The following is a 16,958-nucleotide window of genomic DNA, read 5'->3' on the forward strand; positions in this document are numbered from 1 at the left end:
CAGGCACGCCATCTCATTTCCTTTAGAACCCAGCCTCTCATTTGACTTTGAGGGCATCAGCTATATCAATTTAGAATTTCTCTACATCTGGGACTGGCGTCTTTGAATTTAAGGGTTTTGTTGGGCTTTTTGTTGTTGTTTTCAGTACAATTAGCTCTATTACTGCTTTTTGTATCAGGATAACTACAGATTTTTAAAAGTAAGTATATTTTATAATCTGAAAATAGATATATTGGATAAAAGTACTATTTTCTGTTAGAGGGCAAGGATACTAATTCAAGTAAAAAAAAAAATCTCTTGCCTTGTGGATTTGCTCTAGTCTGTCTTTAATCCCCTCCCCTCCCATCCCATCTTTCCCCCCACCCCATGCCTAGGCTCTAAGGGCTACTTCCTGGAGTGTAGCTTTTGGTGAATGGTAGGAAATATAAGAGGTAAAGGTGGATGATTGGGTGCTTGCTCTCCAGGGGGCGGGGCTTTTGTGGTAGCCCATCCCCTGTCCTTCCTTGGTTCCATTCCCTCCCTCACATTGCGCTTCAAACATCAAGTGCTGCCCCCTCCGGGACCTAAAGCTGGAGACTAGCTGGGCAAGCCCGCTGTAGCCAAAAGAAGTTTTTTACTTTACAGCCCATTATCTTAGGTAATTATTAAGTTGATTGTGGTGGTGGAAAGAGGGTCATCTTTATTTCAAGACTGTACCTTAATTTACATCATAAAGTAGACTTAAGCTGGTCATGGTGGCACCTGCCTTTAATCCCAGCACTTGGGGGGGGGGGGGCAGAGGCAGGCGAATTTCTGAGTTCAAGGCCAGCCTAGTCTACAGGAGTGAGTTCCAGGACAGCCAGGACTATACAGATAAACCCTGTGTGTGTGTGTGGGGGGGGGGGGAGTAGACATGTCTTATTTCAGAGAACACCGTGTTTCCACCCCCGCCCCCGGAAATCCAGCATTGGTCTTGATGAACGACTTAGCTGCCTGGCCAGAGCCTGCTCCAAAATGAGGTTCCTCTCTGTATCTGCTTTCAGAACCAGCTGCTTGGCTTCCGTTCTGCCACCTCAAGTCATGGGTCCAAAATGGATGACCTGGAAAAAGAGCTGAGTCATTTGAACCGGGAATTTGAAACTCTGCAAGAAAAGGTGATGTATTAAGTCAATTACCTTATCATTTTCTTCCTTGGGGGATATTTTCAGTTTCATTTTCCTTTTCTATCTAATTCACTGATCATGAGTTTATTTTTTCATGTAGGCACAGGTCAATTCCAGAAAAGCACAAACATTATATAACAACATTGATCAGACAATCCAAAGTGCCAAAGAACTGGACATGAAGATTAAAAACATCGTTCAGAATGTGCACAGTAAGAAAAGTTACCCAGTCCAATTAAAACCTTTATTGCATAACCTTTGTTAGATATTTTTGAGAGCTCAGCACTATGAAAGAAGATCCCCCGGTGATACTTAAAAGATGAACAGGGTTCTCCACCAAGCTTCCAGAGCACTCGAGTTAATAAGCTCCTTGATGTTTTCCAGTTCTCCTGAAGCAGATGGCGAGGCCAGGTGGAGAAGGCACGGACTTGCCAGTGGGTGACTGGTCCAGGGAGCTGGCCGAAGCTCAACGCATGATGCGAGACCTGCGAAGCCGAGACTTTAAAAAGCACCTCCAAGAAGCAGAGGCCGAGAAAATGGAAGCCCAGCTCTGTAAGGCCGGGCCAGGATTCCCACGTCCACTCTTATTAGCTTGAACTGCTGATTCTAAGTGTAGTCTAGAGCGCCCCCCCCCCCTGCGTGCACAGCAGGAGGAAAGTCTCACATCAGCAAACCTTGCTGTTAGAGGCTGCACACTGGGAATGGGGCTCCCCCCCCCCCCCCGCAGCCAAGTGTTTTCTCCAAGGTTTCCAAGAGACATAAAATCTTACCAAGGATAATTCTAAAATTTAAATATTTGTGTCATACACCCCCCTCCTCCCCCCACACACACCTCTTTTCCCCTCTGAAGCGAAGTCTCATTCTTTAGCCCAAGCTGGTCTGAATCTTCCAACCTCAACCTTCCAAGCGCTATGACAGTCTTGTCATCAGTAACACGAGAAGGACAGCTACTGCTCTCGGGTACTTATGACAGGCAAACAAGGCAGTTCACGAATGCACGTGGTAGATCTACATAAGCAGTACTTTTCCTTCTTGTTCCGTCTAAGGCTCTGGGGAATGATAATGGGCTAAGCAAGAATTCATCTCTCCTTCTGTAGTTCTGGACCACTAGCTTCACTAAACTCATCTCTTAAGAAAAGATCATAAACTGTGTTGCAGTACTGCACCGGATCAGGACCTGGCTGGAATCCCACCAGGTGGAGAACAACGGACTGCTAAAGAATATTCGGGACTCCTTAAATGATTATGAAGACAAACTTCAGGACCTACGTTCCATCCTCCAGGAGGCAGCTGCCCAGGCAAAGCAGGCCACTGGCATCAACCATGAAAATGAGGGGGTTCTCGGAGCCATCCAGGTGAGCCACGGGCAGGAGCTTCCTGCTTTGATTAATGATTGGGATGAAGGGAAGCAGGAACGTGACCAGGTGCCTGTCGAGTTATTCTACCGCAGACCCTGATCAAGCAGGTATGAGGCATTCAATGCAAGACTGGAGTCCTTTTGCTTCACTGTTACCAGAAGATTCTGAAACCAGAGACAGAGAGAGCCTCACAAACTGCCACAGCCTGCCCATGGCTAGAGAGTAACAGGAATAAATTTTGCTGAGTAGATGAGACTTTCTTTATGTCAGAATTAATCCAATGTGTTTCCAATGTTTTCAGTGACATTTTGTGTCAGATATTATAATAGTCACCAATATTGGCATTTGAAACAACTATCTATCTGTTTCTAGGGAAGAGGCTAAGGCATAAATCATATGCCATTATACTGGCAGAATAAGGTAGAGATTAACGTTTCAACACACACATGCTGATACACACACATGATAGATAGATAGATAGATAGATAGATAGATAGATAGATAGATAGATAGGCAGGCAGGGACTTTCTTTCTGGCATTTGGGATCAGGCCCAGGGCCCTAATGTTAGATGACTGTTTTAATATCAAGCCAATACCCCCAGCCATATAGTTTATATTTTTGATAATGAATATCCTGCACTAAAACAACAACAAAAAACTGTAAAGGGTTGTCCGATGACAGACTGGAACTGAATAACACAGATTGGCTCCAAAACCCACCTCCAGGAGGGAGGTGGCGGGAGAGATGTCTTAGCAGTTAAGAGCACTGACTACTCTTCCAGGTCCTGAGTTCAATTCCCAGCAACCACATGTAATGGGAATTCATTTGGTGGCTCACAACCATCTGTAATGAGATCTGATGCCCTCTTCTGGTGTGTCTGAAGACAGCTACAGTGTGTACAATAAATAAATAAATAAATAAATAAATAAATAAATAAATACTAAAAAAGAAAGAAAGCAAAGCCACACAATTCATTTAAGAATTAATGAATCTTGTTAACCCTCTTGCTGCTCCTTCTCAATGAACTTTGTGCTTTGTAAAAGAGAGGGGGAGAGAGAGGAAGGGAAGAGAGGGAAGGAGGAAGGGAAGAGGGAAGAGGGGGAAAAAGAGGAGGGAGCTGATAAATGCAAATCCATCCGTGTCTCCTGAGTGGGTGACACACTCTGCTCTCAGGGCTGCTCTGACCTGTGCCATCTCTTACTCACGTGCCTCCTGCATGCTCCCTGGGACTAGTGTGCTGAGAACTGGCCCTATTTCATTTATTTAGCTAAAAAATCTATGTTCTGTTCTCTAAGACAAATCTTAATAACATGCCCCACCCCACTGGTGGAGTCAGCTGAGTGAGTATATGAGGTGTCTTCAGCCATGGTAACAGAGGATACCATGGTAACACAGCAACATGCAGTGAGACTTCTGGCTCCATCATTTGTATCAGGCTAGGCTATTGTCAGCTTCAGGAAACCATTTTTGCTGTGACGTATTTGCTATTGTCCTGTAAAGATGTCTGTGCTTTCTGCTAATGTGTCACGACAGGTGTGCACATGCGCTCTTTTATTCTCTCCAGAGACAAATGAAAGAAATGGATTCCCTGAAGAATGACTTCACCAAGTACCTGGCCACAGCCGACTCTTCCCTGCTGCAGACCAACAATCTACTGCAGCAGATGGACAAAAGCCAGAAGGTAGCAGAGACTCGTGGTTTTCTAGAAACATCCACACTAGTCAGGAGGCATGCAGTGGGCTGAACTGTTTCTTCTTGAGTATGTCCCTCTGCGCAGGGACAGCAGCTCTCTACTGGGAGGGGAGCATCAGTGCGGGGGCTCTTTAAGTCTATCTGCATTACCTCATCTTTCTGCAATGAAATCAAGTCATCTTTGTGGTAACAACAACAACAACAACAAAAAAGTATTGCAATGCTATTTTAAGAACACCAAACATGCCTTTCCTAATAGAAGACACTGAAGACTTGATAAAAGCTTGGCAGACTTCTTAGCCTTATGGGCATTTCAAAAGAATCTCGCCCAGTATCTGTTTCTAGATCCTAAGAACCCTTTCCATCTAAGAGCCCCACCTTGCTGATGACAGCGCAATTTTATAAACCTTATAAAGAGGGTGCTCGTTAGAAGGAAGGCATCCGAGATGGCTGCAAACTTAGACTGTTGGCAGTGCCACTATCTGAAGTAACTAAGGAGATGTTGATACGATTAAATGACTTCTCACTAGAAACGTCATTTGTGAAGGAGTTTAAGAACATGGCATACAAGTTCATCCCTTGAATTTCTATTATGTTTGTTTATTTGTAAAAAAATAGGAATATGAAAGCTTAGCTGCTGCTTTAAATGGAGCAAGACAGGAACTGAGTGACAGAGTGCGAGAACTGTCCAGATCGGGTGGCAAAGCACCGCTGGTGGTGGAGGCAGAGAAGCATGCACAGTCTTTACAGGAGCTGGCAAAGCAGCTGGAAGAGTGAGTGCCTATCTGCCTGCAGAGGTCTGACGTCAGAAGCATCAACCATTCACTGGGCTGGCTAGGACCCTGGAGCAGGGAGGAGGGCTGGACAAAGGCCAGAGCCCTACCCAAAACCCACAGACCTGGTCAAAACCAGACTCATAGTGAGGGCTTTCTCTCAGACCGAGTGCACGGCATATGCCATGCAGTCACTGGGTGGTGGTAGCCCCAAGCAGGGAAAGGATGCTGGATGGCCTAACCCTCCCTGTGTTATCTTCCAGGATAAAGAGAAACACCAGCGGGGATGAGCTGGTGCGTTGTGCTGTGGATGCTGCCACGGCCTATGAGAACATCCTCAATGCCATCAGAGCAGCAGAGGATGCAGCCAGCAAGGCCACCAGTGCCTCCAAGTCTGCCTTCCAAGTGGGTACCTGGAGCTGTACTGGCAGCCTGCTGGGCTGGCTTTGGAGACAGCTCATTTGCTTACTCTCCCATACATGGGACAGGGTTAAAAATATTATTTATTCAAAATCAGAGCTTGTTATATGTACCAGACTGGAGTTTGGTCTTGGTATGGATCATTTCTGCATTTACTGACTCTCTGATATCAGGAGTGTGATTTAAAATTTATTTATACAACTAGATAGAAAATATACTGATATCAGTTTTGAAACTAAATGAATAATTTATCCTGCAAAAGCATTTTTATGCCTTAATTAAAAATTGGTATTTGCCAAAGGAAAGATTTTTCTTGGAATCAACTAGATTGGCATTTTCTCTTAGTACTTTGGTCTTAAATCTGGGCATGTATATGGAGGCCTTCGGCAACTAAACGATTGCAGGGGCTTTATATGGGCTTTGCCATCTGTCGCCAGAGGTGAGCCCAGCTCCCTGACCACAAGTGTCCACCTAGAATCCTAACCACATTATGTGGCAACAGTGTACAATACATCCCTCTCAGGTCTCCTTCTTTAAAGATTACAGATAAGGGATTTAGAGCTAAGGTACAAAGTCTTGCTCTGCACTTCCCAAGGCAGAGTGTTTGCTTCAGGCTGATAAATGTTTTGCTTACAGACAGTGATAAAGGAAGACCTTCCAAAAAGAGCTAAGACCCTGAGTTCTGACAGCGAGGAACTGTTAAATGAAGCCAAGATGACACAGAAAAGGCTACAGCAAGGTATTAAGAGGGGCAGATGGCAGGGACATTCAGGGGCTTTAATCAACCTATGGACACGTGATCCAATGCAAAAGTGGGTTTTGAGATCCACTGTCAATGCATTCACCCAGTATTCTAACGAGCCCTATCAACCATGCTTGAATGTAACACAGCCCCTACACAGATGAAGTCTGGGGAGTGATAGCCTTCCTTGGCCTGACTTGGGAGTACACTGTGATCATGGCAGTGGGAAGCCACATACCAAGGTCATTTACTCCAGATCATTTCAGCAACTGCTTCAAGGCATCTTAGATCCTAAAATCTTAGCAACTGAAATTACCAAGAAATAATCGCTGCTAGTGTAAGACCCCCGAAGCTGGGCCTCCGCTCAAGTCCCAAGATGAGCTGGCCAGCACCCCAGTGACCCGAGAGAAAACCACACCTGATGCAAACTGCAAGAGGTTTTATTATCAGCTAGCTGAGGATGAAGTCCCTCTGCCTTGCAGGGCAGGGGAGTTTGACCCCTAGGGGGCTTTTAACAGCTAGCTGAGGAATTGGGAGGAGTTGGGAGGAGTTGGGAAGAGAGTTCTTCTCTTGGTGAAATTTACAAGGCAGGAGTGGGGAGTGAGTTCTTTCTGAATTTTTATCTCCGTGTCCTCGGCACAGGAAGGCAGGCATCTCCGGTTGTAAAGTATAAAAACAAAAAGGCTTTTAGCTGGCTATAGAGAACAAAGAGCTTCTTTCTGGCTGTATTTTTAGAGATCAGGGAAAACAATCTTGGGGAACGTCCAGGGCCTTTACCTTCTAGGGAGAAATGCTCTAAGTCGAGGTCTCACACTAGCATGAGGCATGAGAACACTTTAAGCATCAATTTTACCTTTGATAATGTTTCATCTTATATACTTTATAAGAAAGAATTAAATTGCCTTAACATGGAGGTACAGCTCATGGGGCAGAAGCTTTGAGACACAGGGATAGAAGCCATTGGAAACTCTGGAAGCCCCGAGCTTTGAAAATGCTGCCTCTTGAATTTTTATGGCCTCTCCCAGGAAGCCACAGCCAGCCAGGCATCTGGACTCAGTCTTTGGTCAATTTCTCAGTCCCTTGTGAAGGATTTATACATTTTTTTAACTACATGTTTTTGAATATCAAATGCATAAGAAGTAAAACCCAGAAAAAGTATATTCTAACATGCAATCATTAATCAACATTAAGATTTTATCAAGTTATGTCTGCCTTCTTTACTGTTGGGTTGGTATGGGGCTTTTGCTGTTGTTTGCTTATATATTTGGGTTTTTTTTTTTTTGTGGTGCTGTGAATCGAACTCGGGTCCTCGAGCATACCAAGCGTGTCCCCCTACTAATCCTCCTGTCTCTGCCTCTTCAGTGCTGGGTGACAGATGCAGCTGTGTCTATGATGAGTGTTTTAAGAGTATTGACTGTGTTGTTAACTAAAGTAGTCAGGAATCCTAAGGAGGCCTGCGTGCCCAGCGTGGCGTGGCTGGTGGCTTTCCACATCCCTGAGGTGGCTGCAGGAGGAGCTGGGATGTGGACTGGAACCATTTTGTTTACCACTTTATTTTTAATGTGTCCCTTTGAGCATCTCTGGTGAGAACCCAAGGACAGGGGCATTCATTGTTCTGCAGGAGCAGAAACAAACATCCACTCCCAAGAACAGTCCTGTCTTGACTGCAAGTTACCCCTTAACAGTCCTGTCTTGGCTATAGGTTGCCCCTTTTGTATCATTCATTTGCTCATTCAAGCATTTATTCATGGAACAAGTGTGCCCCAATACTAAGTCCCAAGCAGTGCCAGCCAAACCCTGCATGTTGGGACACAGCAGTTAACAAGGCAGACACTCTTTCAGTAAGCTTTGACTTGGTCAGAATGAAAGTCCAGCTGTCCCCTGATTTATTTTGCATCTCCCCTTCTTTGTGTGTCCCTTCATGAAGCCAGTCACCACAAGGCTCTGGTAAGCTGCTCTTTCAGCCATTATGACCAGAGATGCCCATGTCTGAGGGCCTAAGTACTGCAACAGCATCTGTGGGGTAGGGACCAAGGTACATGCATACTCAATGGTCTGCAGACACTGCCCACTTCAGAGGCCACAAATGCCCATGGAAGATACAAACGCATGAAGTAATTGCTTCTTGGTGTCTCCCTCCCTCCCTCCCTCCCTCCCTCCCTCCCTCCCTCCCTCCCTCCCTCTTTCCCTCCCTTTCTCTCTCTCTCTCCCTTCCTTTAGAAGTCAGTCCAGCTCTCAACAGCCTACAACAAACCCTGAAGACTGTATCAGTTCAGAAGGACCTGCTAGATGCCAACCTCACTGTTGCCCGTGATGATCTTCATGGGATACAGAGAGGTAACCATCACCTTGTACCAGTGGTTATCATTTCTTGGGAAGAATGGGTCAGCTCTTTACGCCCCCCTACTTGTGTGTGCACTAGGTGATATCGACAGTGTGGTGATCGGTGCAAAGAGCATGGTCAGGGAAGCCAACGGAATAACAAGCGAGGTCCTGGACGGGCTCAACCCCATCCAGACAGATTTGGGAAGGATTAAGGACAGCTATGAGAGCGCACGGCGTGAAGACTTCAGCAAGGCTCTGGTCGATGCCAATAACTCAGGTCAGGATGTCTTAGCTGTGTTCTCCATTGCTAAGAATTTGATCCATTTCAGTTCCTTTCTGGTAAATTCTGACCTCAATTAGAATATTAGAAAATAGTTTCATGTAATATATTCAAATAGCACAGGTGTACTAATAGAGATACCAGGGAGGATGTCTCATTTTGTATTTGTGTTTGTGATGTGTATGTATGTGTTTGTGGTACATGAGGCCAGAAGTTCATGTTAAATACACTCTTCAGTCAGTCACCTTCCTTTTTCTCTCTCCCTCCCCCACCTTCTTCCTTTTTTTCCCCTGGGACAAGGTCTCTATGTGTACCCCACATATCCACAACTGCCCTGCACTTGATATGTATATCAGGTTACCCCAGGACTTAAAGATCTACCTGCCTCTGATTCCTAAGTGATAGGATTAAAGACATGTTGCACCATGTCCTATGTCCTTCCAGTCTCTTTTTTAAAAAATGTTATGTGCTCATGTGCAAGTGTGCATGGGCATGTGTGTGTGCATGTGCGTGTGCGTGTGCGTGTGTGTGTGAGAAAGAGCATGTACCCACACAGGCATGGTACACACACATACATGCATACAGGCATGCTTAGGACAGCTTTGAGTGTTGGTTCTTGCCTTCCACTTTGTTTTGAGGCAGGGTCTCTTGTTCACTGCTGTGTATGCCATGCGAGCTGGCCTGTGAGCTCTGACGTCTCCTGTCTCTGCCCCCACCTTCTGATATACAGGTACACTACATTCGGGTTTTTATGTGGGTTCTGGGCATTCAAAATCAGACCATCATCCTTGAACAAGACGTGATTCACCCTCATAGCCATCTCTCCCTCTCCCTCCAATTTATTTTCTGAGACAGGGTTTCTCATTGAAGTTGAAATGCAAGCCTGGAGACAATACAAATTATCTGGCTGGCAATCTTACATGCTGCTGTGTCCAGCTTTCTACATGGATCTGGGGATCTGAACTTGGCTCCTCAAGCTTCCATAGTGGCTACTTTACCAACTAAGCCATCTCCCCTCCCCCTACCCCTCCGTCTTCCCTCTCCCTGTTCCCCCTCTCCTTCCCCTTCCCCCTCTCTTCCTCCGTTCTGCCCTCCCTCCCTCCTCCCCCCCCACCCCCTCTCATAGTGGGAGTTCTTAATCATGGTGTCTTAGTCAGGGTTTCTATTTCTGCACAAACATGATCAAGAAGCAAGCTAGGGAGGAAAGGGTTTATTCGGCTTACACTTCCATGCTGCTGTTCATCACCAAAGAAAGTCAGAACTGGAATCAAGCAGGTCAGAAAGCAGAAGCTGATGCAGAAGCCATGGAGGGATGTTCTTTACTGGCTTGCTCTGCCTGCTCTCTTATACTACCAGCCCAGAGATGGTCCCATCCACAAGGGGACCTCCCTCCTTGATCACTAATTGAGAAAATGCCTTACAGCTGGATCTTATAGAGGCATTTCCCCAACTGAAGCTCCTTTCTCTGTGATAACTCCAGCTTGTGTCAAGTTGACACAAAACTAGCCAGTACACATGGTGTATTAAGTTGTGATTGCTATCAAAAGATAAGAAAAGAAATATTTCTCCATATAACCAAGGAAAATAATTTGATATATCATGACAGAAATCTGTAATGAATTTAGGACAGTCTTGCTTGAGATTGTGGTCCCTCTTGTTTCTAAGCTTGCTAGAACAAATATTCTGTCTTTAAACTTTTCTAAATGTACTGTGTAAAATTTCCATTCTCTCATTTTCCCAACAGTAAAGAAATTAACCAGGAAGTTGCCTGATCTTTTTATCAAGATTGAAAGTATCAACCAACAGTTGCTGCCCCTGGGGAACATCTCTGACAATGTGGACCGAATCCGAGAACTCATTCAGCAGGCCAGAGATGCTGCAAACAAGGTGGGTATTCCCATTTGGCTCTAGTTGCTGCTGGTAAACTCCTTACCATATTCATCAGGACAGGAAAGGCTTGTATTTATACAAGAATTGGTTGTCTGTCTTCTCTGAATTCTGATTTTAAACATAAAGTTTAAAAATCTTTTGTCACGTTTCAAAAGTGCACATGACCTCTGTCCCCTCACTTTGTGCTACATCAGGCAGCTGAGGCAGTCTCCATGCTTTGAGTTCACAGAGGCAGGATGAAGGCATTTCTTCTCTCCAGTCTCACTTTTCAAACTATATCACAAAATCAAGGGAAGGGTCTGTGGTCGCCTTTGTGTGTCACAAAGTATTTTATTTTGAAAGTATTGGAATGCACCTTTGTTGAGGATGGAAGACACAGGATGTTTGTGCCTGTGCCCCCAGCACTTTCAGGGGTAGAGACAAGAGGGTCACAGACTGGATGGCTGCCAGCCTTTCTCAAGGAAATAAGACAAGATCTATAGAGCAGGACATCTGACATTCTCCTCTGGTTTCTGTTCATGTTCAAGCATGTGTACCTACACACACACACACACACACACACCCATACCCACCCATACACACACACACCCATACCCATACTCACACCCATATATCACATATCCATATACCGACACACCCATATACTGACACACCCATACACACACTTCTATACACACCCATACACACACATCCATAAACACACACAGCTTTACAAGGAATGCTAGTTGCAATAAACTTTATATACTGTTTTTTAAGAAAAGCCAACTATTTACAGTACTATGTGCTAATGAGCTAGACTCATGAACATCCCCCAGATCAACCTACAATATAGTATTCAGCAAAGAAAGCCAATTATGATAAGGATTTGATCATATACATTCAGATACAATATCTAAATGTAAAAAGAGAGCCACTACAGCTGATAGGTGAGCAGATACAGCTGCGCTTGTGGATGAGTCTCATGTACTGCAAATAGTGAAGCCTGCACGAGCATTTGCATTCAATCCCACCTCCAGAGTGCAGTGGCTGTGGGGGAGAGGAGGCTGTGGAGGAGAGGAGGCTGTGGGGGAGAGGAGGCTGTGGGGGAGAGGAGGCTGTGGAGGAGAGGAGGCTGTGGGGGAGAGGAGGCTGTGGGGGAGAGGAGGCTGTGGAGGACAGGAGGCTGTGGAGGAGGGAGGCTGTGGGGGAAGAGGAGGCTGTGGGGGAGAGGAGGCTGTGGGGGAGAGGAGGCTGTTGGGGAGAGGAGGCTGTGGGGGAGAGGAGGCTGTGGGGGAGGGAGGCTGTGGGGGAGAGGAGACTGTGGGGGAGGGAGGCTGTGGAGGAGAGGAGGCTGTGGGGGAGAGGAGGCTGTGGGGGAGAGGAGGCTGTGGGGGAGAGGAGGCTGTGGAGGAGGGAGGCTATGGGGGAAGAGGAGGCTGTGGGGGAGAGGAGGCTGTGGGAGAGAGGAGGCTGTTGGGGAGAGGAGGCTGTGGGGGAGAGGAGGCTGTGGGGGAGAGGAGACTGTGGGGGAGGGAGGCTGTGGGGGAGAGGGGGCTGTGGAGAGGAGGCTGTGGGGGAGAGGAGGCTGTGGAGGAGAGGAGGCTGTGGGGGAGGGAGGCTGTGGGGGAGAGGAGGCTGTGGGGGAGGGAGGTTGTTGGGGAGAGGAGCTGTGGGGGAGAGGAGGCTGTGGGGGAGGGAGGCTGTGGGGGAGGGAGGCTGTGAGGGAGAGGAGGCTGTGGAGGAGAGGGGGCTGTGGAGAGGAGGCTGCAGGGACAGTGCTATCGACTTTGTCTCCTGTCTTAAGGTGTGAGCCAAATGCAGGCAGCTAGCCTCCAGCTCTTACTACATACACATTACCTTCTTAATTTAAAGAGCACAGATGAGTTCGTCAGGGGACAGAGAGCAGAAGGCTTGGCAGGAGGAGACTCAACAATGTGATTGGGTCTCCTTGGACAGCAGATGGGTGAGAGCAAGTGGGAAAGAGAGCTGTGATCTGAGCTCATAAAGTGAGTGAGGGGCCCGGTCTCCCCATCACAGGTATGAGATTCCAGGAAATACTTTAGTACTTGACAGATAGAGCATATGCTAGTATGAGTATCGTTGCAAGGCTGCCGTTCTTTTGTTTGCTAGAGGACATTTGTCTTCCGTGGTCTCGACTGAACCTGCCCAGTCTCAGTCCACAGATCTGTGCTGCTGGGTGACTCGGGCTGACAGTTCATAAAATCTAAGTGATATTAGGAAGTGATGTTTGGGAAGCTTTGATGCTTTAAGTCACATGTGACTGGTAGACTTGTTTCATATTCCTTGTTTATTTCATTTTTCTGTAAGTTTAGTGTTACAGATATATTGGTTCATGACAGATCAGGGTGGGAGAGCAGGGTAGGGTACCCATAGTGGAGTATCTAAGATGCACTGTATAGAGCCTTAATGGCTGTGGATGCACTCACATATGTGTGGAGGCCAAAGACCCTCCTCTCTCGCTCTCCTCCTCATGTTTTGAGACAGTCTTTCCGAAGCTAGAGCTTGTGTTCATCTAGACTGCCTGGCCAGCAGCCCACAGGCTCCTCCTTCTCCTGGGGGTCCAGACACAGGCCCTCATGCTTGCATGACGAGTCGTTTACTGACTCAGCCATCTCTTCAGCCTCAGTGCATGCATTTTTAGGCACTGAATGTCTGAAGTAAATGCAGGCATAGTGTGCAACGCACTCATTGGCAAGCAATTCCAGTTTTAAAAGTGGTAATGTTTTAAAAAGAGGTGCCAGCAGGAGGGTCACAGATTCGAAACCATTCCGGGATGTATCTGTGTGTGACAAGGTTAAAGTCAACCCTGGCTCAACTGGAATCTAGGTGAGCCTGAGGCCAGCCTGGACCACATAAATCCTGTCTCAGAAAATATGTAAATATCTTAACATATTATGGTTAAGCATATGGAAGTACCGTCCTAAGTGGCCCGTGAACATCGACGCCTCTGCACAAATCCCTGTTCGGTAGGAATTAGCATTGCTTTACTGTCACTGTCAGCCCTGCCATTGATGCATAGAAGACTAAATTGACTTCCTAATGACCCTCAGCCAATTCACATTAAGATAAAGTTATCTCTGCAGACAACTTCATAAATTTACAACTTGGGTCCACTCTGGGTGTGGTGGTGCAGCCTTTAATCCCAGCACTCGGGGAGGGAGGCAAGTAGATCACTGTAAATTGAGGCCAGTCTGGTCTCCAAAATGAGCTTCAAATGACCAGGGTTAACTTTAACCTTGTCACACGCGCGCGCGCGCGCGCGCGCACACACACACACACACACACACGCACACATGTGTATGTAAGTATATATATATGTGAGTGTATGTATATGTATATATATATGTGTGTGTGTGTGTATGCATATGTATTATTATATATGTGTGTGTGTGTGTATATATGTATGTATGTATGCATGTATGAATGTATATATTTGTGTATATATATAAAACACAAAAATTAACCTGGGTCCAAGAGGCATTATCCCTCCCTGATGCTTATCAGACAACTCAGACAAGCCACTGTGTTGCTAAGAGGGATGGCCACACACCTCATTCTTCCATCTTACTCTTCCTCACAGGTTGCAATTCCCATGAGGTTCAATGGTAAATCTGGTGTCGAAGTCCGACTGCCGAATGACCTAGAAGATTTAAAAGGATACACATCTCTGTCTTTGTTTCTCCAAAGACCTGACTTGCGAGAGAACGGAGGCACTGAGGATATGTTTGTAATGTACCTTGGGAATAAGGATGTAAGGATTATGAGGAGATTTACCTACTTTACAAACAAAATGGTTTGGGGCGGGGCCACCTTGAGTCTTGTGATGTAACTGTGCCACTGCTATTCATTTGCTTGTCCTACAAAGACAGTAACAAATTCCACTACCCACCACCTTCCCTTCTGTGCTATGGAGGTGCCTACGAGAGACCTCCTGTCCATCGTGGATATGAGCTGCTGATGAAAAGTCTTACCCAATGGGCTTAAGATGTAGGCACACGTGTACATGTGAGCACATGCATGTTTACAGTGGTAGGATCAGTGCTTTCTCCCACATCTGTAGGAACTAACAGTGGTTGTTCCTCATAGGACTGTGTCTTGTTCTCTTCCTGGAAAGGCACAGCCACAGATGCCTCCCCAAGTCGGAGGGTCGGGGTCCAGATAGAAATGAGGCCTGAAGCAAAATGAAGCCTAAACTTGCTACCCCCCATTCTTCATCCTGAACTCATTTGTTAAGCTGCCATCACCAGCAGTTCAACAGCTGACTTTAGTTCTTAGTCCCTCCTTCTAATATGATTCTTCAGTCTAAGGGAAAGATAACTAACTGGGCCAAAGTCAAAATATCTAAAATATGGGTCCTGGACTAATCTCGCTCATAAGTAAATATATAAATGTAATAAAAATATTATTGGAATTCTCCCTGGTGAGAGAATTCTTAGCTATCCAGCAGTGGACATTACGTTGGATATTCGTAGCCAGCAGTACTGTTCATTTTAACTAGCTTTTCATGCTTCAGGGTGCTAGCCTTCATTTGGGCTACATGGGGTGCTATAGGCCAGCCTGGCCTACATGAGACCTTGTCACAAACTAGACAAAATGAGAGAAATCTTGGACCATCAGGATCCTCAGATGTGTGGCGTACCAAGTATTTACATTACATCCCCATTAATGAGGTTATAAATAGCCCACGTTTTAGAGCCTACGGGACTGTGTGTACAGGTTACATGCAAATGCTGTGACATTTTATATAAACATCTGCAAAACTTAATGTTCCCAGGGGTTCTGAACCCTTACTGATGCAGAGGGACAACTGTCCTAATTATGTGCTATAGTTGATGTTTTTGATAAACTAAAATTTACTTCTTAAATGTCCTGAATGCCAGCATACTCTTAAAAATGATCAAAATTATTAGTTTCAGTATCTATCTATCTATCTATCTATCTATCTATCTATCTATCTATCTTATCTATCTACCTATCTCTCTCTCTCTCTCTGTGTGTGTGTGTGTGTGTGTATGTTTCTTCCTTGACATTCTCTCATTCTATTAGAGGAGAAACACACATACAAATAACTCACTATGATGATGAGGAAATGTCATAGCTGAGGCTGCATAGAGTGCTAAGAGAACATAGTATGGCACCTTGGGATGAGCAGCGTCTCATCCTTTTACTGATGAATTCTAATGAGCAGCTAAGTCAGCTTGCTCTGTGGTAAGTGCTGGTAAACTATCAGAGACTGAACAGCGGGAAGACTGGTAACTCAGTCCACAGCCTCCTCTCCCCCACGGCCTCCTCTCCCCCATGGCCTCCTCTCCCCCACAGCCCTGGCGTGACTCAAACGTTCTGTAATGACCCATTAGTAAAACATTTAGGATCCTCTGGGGGTGGACATTGAGAGTTTGAAAAGATCTAAGGGTTCTGAGTTCTTGTCTGTCTGTCTGTCTGTCTGAATGCGTCACTGTCTTAATCCTCATGCTTAAACTCTGTTTTAAAATTTCTTCAAGAAATCCCAATGCTGTTTCACTTTGAACAAAACGAGTTCTAAGGTGGTGTTTATGTCTCTAGGCCTCCAAGGACTACATTGGCATGGCGGTTGTAGATGGCCAGCTGACATGTGTGTACAACCTGGGGGACCGAGAGGCTGAAGTTCAGATAGACCAGGTCCTGACGGAGAGTGAGTCTCAGGAGGCAGTTATGGACCGGGTGAAGTTCCAGAGGTACAGTCCAGCTGACTCTTGCTGTTAGTGAACTTGACCAGCCTCAGCAAACTCTCCCATTAACATGTTACTCAGCTTTTAGCATATTGGCTTTGAATTCTTTCATTGTCTCCTATATTTTTATTGTATAATTTTCAACAGGATATATCAATTTGCCAAGCTTAATTACACCAAAGAAGCCACATCTACTAAACCCAAAGCCCCTGGGGTCTATGACATGGAGAGCGCCAGTAGCAACACACTCCTTAATTTGGATCCTGAGAATGCAGTATTTTACGTCGGCGGTTATCCACCTGGTTTTGAGGTAAGTATCAATGTTGACTCACTGAGTGGAATGCTTTAATTTTGATGTGGTATAATGACTTCATGTCTACGTTTTAAGTAATTCTATACAAAAACGAATTAACCATATGCTCTCAAAGCACACCCGGATGTAACAGCTAAGATGTAATTCCTTGGTCCAGTGTTTTGAGCTTTAGAGCGTTAGTTTAATGTACTGTGTTGATAAGTATTAATATCATCTCCATTTTTCAGATGAACACACTCAGGCAGGGAAGATTAATGACCAGCCTGAGTTTACACAGCTCTTAAATGTCAAAGCCCTGAACCACTTTCTTCGCT

The 16,958-nt window shown here is 45.6% G+C and overlaps 1 protein-coding gene across 8 annotated transcripts in view; it reads left to right on the forward strand.

The window, feature by feature from the left end:
• Lama3 (laminin, alpha 3) overlaps nucleotides 1–16,958 on the forward strand; it is a 249,597-nt gene that overhangs the window by 190,067 nt on the left and 42,572 nt on the right. For 5 of the 8 annotated variants that reach the window (XR_003952502.1, XM_006525685.4, XM_006525687.4 and 2 more), the window contains 14 exons: nucleotides 1,023–1,133; nucleotides 1,243–1,354; nucleotides 1,527–1,694; nucleotides 2,301–2,497; nucleotides 4,066–4,182; nucleotides 4,812–4,966; nucleotides 5,230–5,371; nucleotides 6,023–6,125; nucleotides 8,349–8,465; nucleotides 8,551–8,730; nucleotides 10,478–10,620; nucleotides 14,204–14,374; nucleotides 16,186–16,337; nucleotides 16,479–16,641. Coding sequence is in view for 6 of the 8 variants with exons in the window: in XM_006525685.4 (XP_006525748.1) it covers nucleotides 1,023–1,133; nucleotides 1,243–1,354; nucleotides 1,527–1,694; nucleotides 2,301–2,497; nucleotides 4,066–4,182; nucleotides 4,812–4,966; nucleotides 5,230–5,371; nucleotides 6,023–6,125; nucleotides 8,349–8,465; nucleotides 8,551–8,730; nucleotides 10,478–10,620; nucleotides 14,204–14,374; nucleotides 16,186–16,337; nucleotides 16,479–16,641 (2,031 nt within the window). In the remaining 2 variants the exon portion in view is untranslated. Of the gene's footprint in view, nucleotides 1–1,022; nucleotides 1,134–1,242; nucleotides 1,355–1,526; nucleotides 1,695–2,300; nucleotides 2,498–4,065; nucleotides 4,183–4,811; nucleotides 4,967–5,229; nucleotides 5,372–6,022; nucleotides 6,126–8,348; nucleotides 8,466–8,550; nucleotides 8,731–10,477; nucleotides 10,621–14,203; nucleotides 14,375–16,185; nucleotides 16,338–16,478; nucleotides 16,642–16,958 lie in introns of those variants that run through there. The other 3 variants (NM_010680.2, NM_001347461.2, XR_385977.4) reach the window with 2 other exon arrangements.

Source organism: Mus musculus, chromosome 18 (assembly GCF_000001635.26).
Source record: "Mus musculus strain C57BL/6J chromosome 18, GRCm38.p6 C57BL/6J".
NCBI lineage: Eukaryota > Metazoa > Chordata > Mammalia > Rodentia > Muridae > Mus > Mus musculus.